The sequence below is a fragment of the Myotis brandtii genome, unplaced genomic scaffold (genome assembly GCF_000412655.1).
Source record: "Myotis brandtii unplaced genomic scaffold, ASM41265v1 scaffold123, whole genome shotgun sequence".
NCBI lineage: Eukaryota > Metazoa > Chordata > Mammalia > Chiroptera > Vespertilionidae > Myotis > Myotis brandtii.
This window is the reverse complement of record NW_005354291.1, coordinates 17,547,680-17,551,100: the sequence shown is the minus strand read 5'-3', so window position 1 is coordinate 17,551,100 and position 3,421 is coordinate 17,547,680. Positions and strand designations below refer to the sequence as shown.

Here is a 3,421-nt window from a genome sequence, read left to right as displayed (position 1 = left end):
CGCCCCCGCAGGCGTACCACGCGCAGCCCCGGCTGGTCCGCCAGCACAACATCCAGGTTCCGGAGATTCGCGTGACGGAGGAGCCCGATAAGCCGGACAAGGAGAAAGAAGCGCAGAGCAAGGAGCCGGAGAAGCCGGTGGAGGAATTTCAGTGGCCGCAGAGGAGCGAGACGCTGTCCCAGCTGCCCGCCGAGAAGCTGCCGCCCAAGAAGAAGCGGCTGCGCCTGGCGGACATGGAGCACTCCTCCGGGGAGTCCAGCTTCGAGTCCACGGGCACCGGCCTCTCTCGCAGCCCCAGCCAGGAAAGCAACCTGTCCCACAGCTCCAGCTTCTCCATGTCTTTCGAGAGGGAAGACACCGTGAAGCTTGCCGCCCCGGGTAAGCAGGATGAGTTTGGGAAGCATTCGGAGTTCCTGACGGTCCCCGCTGGGTCCTACTCGCTGTCTGTGCCCGGCCACCACCACCAGAAAGAGATGCGGCGCTGCTCCTCCGAGCAGATGCCTTGCCCGCACCCAACTGAAGTCCCAGAAATTCGGAGCAAATCCTTTGATTATGGGAACCTGTCCCACGCTCCGGGGGCCGGGGCGCCGGCCTCCACCTTATCCCCGTCCCGGGAGAGGAAGAAGTGCTTCCTGGTGCGGCAGGCTTCCTTCAGCGGCTCTCCCGAGATCGCCCAGGGCGAGGCGGGCGCGGACCTGGGCGTGAAGCAGGAGCAGATGGAGCACCTGCACGCCGGCCTGAGGTCCACGTGGCCCCACGGCCCGTCCTCTGTGCTGCCCCCTCTCCAGGCAGAGGACCCAGGGAAGCAGCTGGTGGGTCCTTGTGCCCAGCTGAGCTCAGGGCCACTGCACCTGGCCCAACCACAGCTCATGCACATGGACAGCCAAGAAGCTCTGAGGAATCCCTTGCTACAACCAACATCCTATCTGACAAGCAAGCACTTGTCTGAACAGCCACATTTATTTCCACACCAAGAGACCATCCCGTTTTCTCCCATCCAGAATGCCTTGTTTCAGTTCCAGTATCCAACCGTCTGCATGGTTCACTTACCCGCTCCGCAGCCTCCTTGGTGGCAGGCCCATTTCCCACCTCCCCTGGCGCCACACCCTCAGAAGAGCTACAGCAAGCCTCCTTTCCAGGCAGAAATCCATCCTAGCTATCCCCTGGAGTACGCCGCAGAGCACACTGGAAAGAAAGCCGCTGATTATGCGCACACAAAAGAGCAAGCTTACCCGTGTTATTCAGGAACATCAGGCCTACACTCAAAGAACCTCCTTCCAAAGTTTCCGTCGGACCCGAGCACCAAGTCAATGGATACTCCCTCCGAGCAGGTTCTTCAAGAAGATTTCACCTCGGCAGCCGCTGGGCCTTTGCAGTCCTTACCGGGAACAGTGGTTCCTGTTAGGATCCAGACCCACGTTCCGTCCTATGGGAGTGTCATGTACACAAGCATCTCTCAGATACTTGGGCAGAACAGTCCTGCGATTGTCATATGCAAAGTCGATGAGAATATGACCCAAAGAACACTGGTAACCAATGCGGCCATGCAAGGGATAGGGTTTAACATTGCCCAGGTGTTGGGGCAGCATGCAGGCTTGGAAAAATACCCCATCTGGAAAGTACCTCAAACCTTACCCCTCGGCTTAGAATCCTCAATCCCCTTGTGCTTACCTTCCACCTCGGACAGTGCCGCCTCCCTGGGAGGGAGCAAGCGGATGCTCTCTCCAGCCAGCAGCTTAGAACTCTTCATGGAAACGAAGCAGCAGAAAAGGGTAAAGGAAGAAAAGATGTACGGACAGATTGTGGAGGAGCTCAGTGCTGTGGAGCTAACCAACTCAGATATCAAAAAGGATCTCTCCCGCCCGCAGAAACCCCAGCTGGTTCGACAAGGCTGTGCTTCTGAGCCAAAGGATGGCTCGCAGTCGGGGTCATCTTCCTTCTCCTCATTGTCGCCCTCCTCATCTCAAGACCATCCCTCTGCCAGCGCGCCCCTAAGGGAGCCATTCCCTCCCAGCTCCAGGGCACCCTCTCTCTCGCAGAAGTCCAGTGGGCCTTCTGAGAGCAAAGAGTCCTCAGATGAATTAGATATTGATGAGACAGCCTCCGATATGAGCTTGAGCCCACAGAGTTCCTCATTGCCGCCGGGAGACAGTCAGCTCGAAGAGCAGGGAAGGGGCCAGAAGCTGCCCGTTGGCATGCTGGTCCACATGGCCTCCGGCCCAAGCAGGAAAGTAGCAAACTCGACACTTCTTTTCACCGATGTGGCAGATTTCCAGCAGATTCTTCAGTTCCCCAGTCTGCGGACAACAACTACTGTGAGTTGGTGCTTCTTGAATTATACAAAACCCAATTATGTGCAACAGGCCACCTTCAAATCCTCGGTTTATGCTTCATGGTGCATTAGTTCCTGTAATCCAAACCCATCAGGATTGAATACCAAGACCACTCTGGCTCTTCTGAGGTCCAAGCAAAAAATCACCGCAGAAATTTATACTCTGGCTGCTATGCACAGGCCCGGAACCGGCAAGCTGACGTCATCGAGTGCTTGGAAGCAGTTCGCTCAGGTAATGGATGCTGTTCTGAAAGCATTCTGCATTGTGGATTTGATTGCTGAGCAGAATACATAGTGAAGGGCATTCTAAAAATTGCAAATAAAATGAAGGTTTGAGTTGGGGGAGTCCTGTGCAGCATTAGGCTTGGCCCTGGGTAAGAGAAACCATTGGTGTGAGCTCAGTTATAAGCGTCCCAGGAAAAGTCCAAACCACAAGTATCCCCTCCACCCAAGTGCCAGGAAATTCTACCTCCGAGACTGATTCCTTTGGGTTCTTCTCCCTTCTGACCTGTGTTAATGACCTAGCACGGTGGTTGGCAAACTGCGGCTCGCGAGCCACATGCGGCTCTTTGGCCCCTTGAGTGTGGCTCTTCCTAAGCCTTAGGAGTACCCTAATTAAGTTAATAACAATGTACCTACCTATATAGTTTAAGTTTAAAAAATTTGGCTCTCAAAAGAAATTTCAATCGTTGTACTGTTGATATTTGGCTCTGTTGACTAATGAGTTTGCCGACCACTGCCCCAGCCTATCCAGGTGCTGGATGGAAGATGTGAAGTTGCTATTCCCTTTATTGGTCTTGGTACCAAATTATACGACCACACTTATAATGATTGGCACTCTCAAAATTAAGAGAGACAGCATAAATGATACACACTTTGGGTTGGGAGGATTGTGTTCAAACCCATTCTCTGCCACTTCCATGTTCTGTGATCCTGGGCTGCTGCTTAATCGCTCAGAGTTTGTTTCCTCGTTGGTTATATGTGAAAAATAAACCTCCTTTCACAGGGTAGTTGGGGAGATTGAGAACTAATACAGGAGATTCCGATTTCATTCGTTTTAATACTCTTTAGTTACATCCCTAACTGCCT

The 3,421-nt window shown here is 53.6% G+C and overlaps 1 protein-coding gene across 1 annotated transcript in view; it reads left to right on the top strand.

The window, feature by feature from the left end:
- The window catches only part of HIVEP2 (human immunodeficiency virus type I enhancer binding protein 2), a 26,556-nt gene that overhangs the window by 2,855 nt on the left and 20,280 nt on the right, over positions 1-3,421 (top strand). The window contains exon 2 of the mRNA XM_005859138.2: positions 3-2,564. Coding sequence (XP_005859200.1) covers positions 3-2,564 — 2,562 coding nt within the window. The remainder of the gene's footprint in view (positions 1-2; positions 2,565-3,421) is intronic.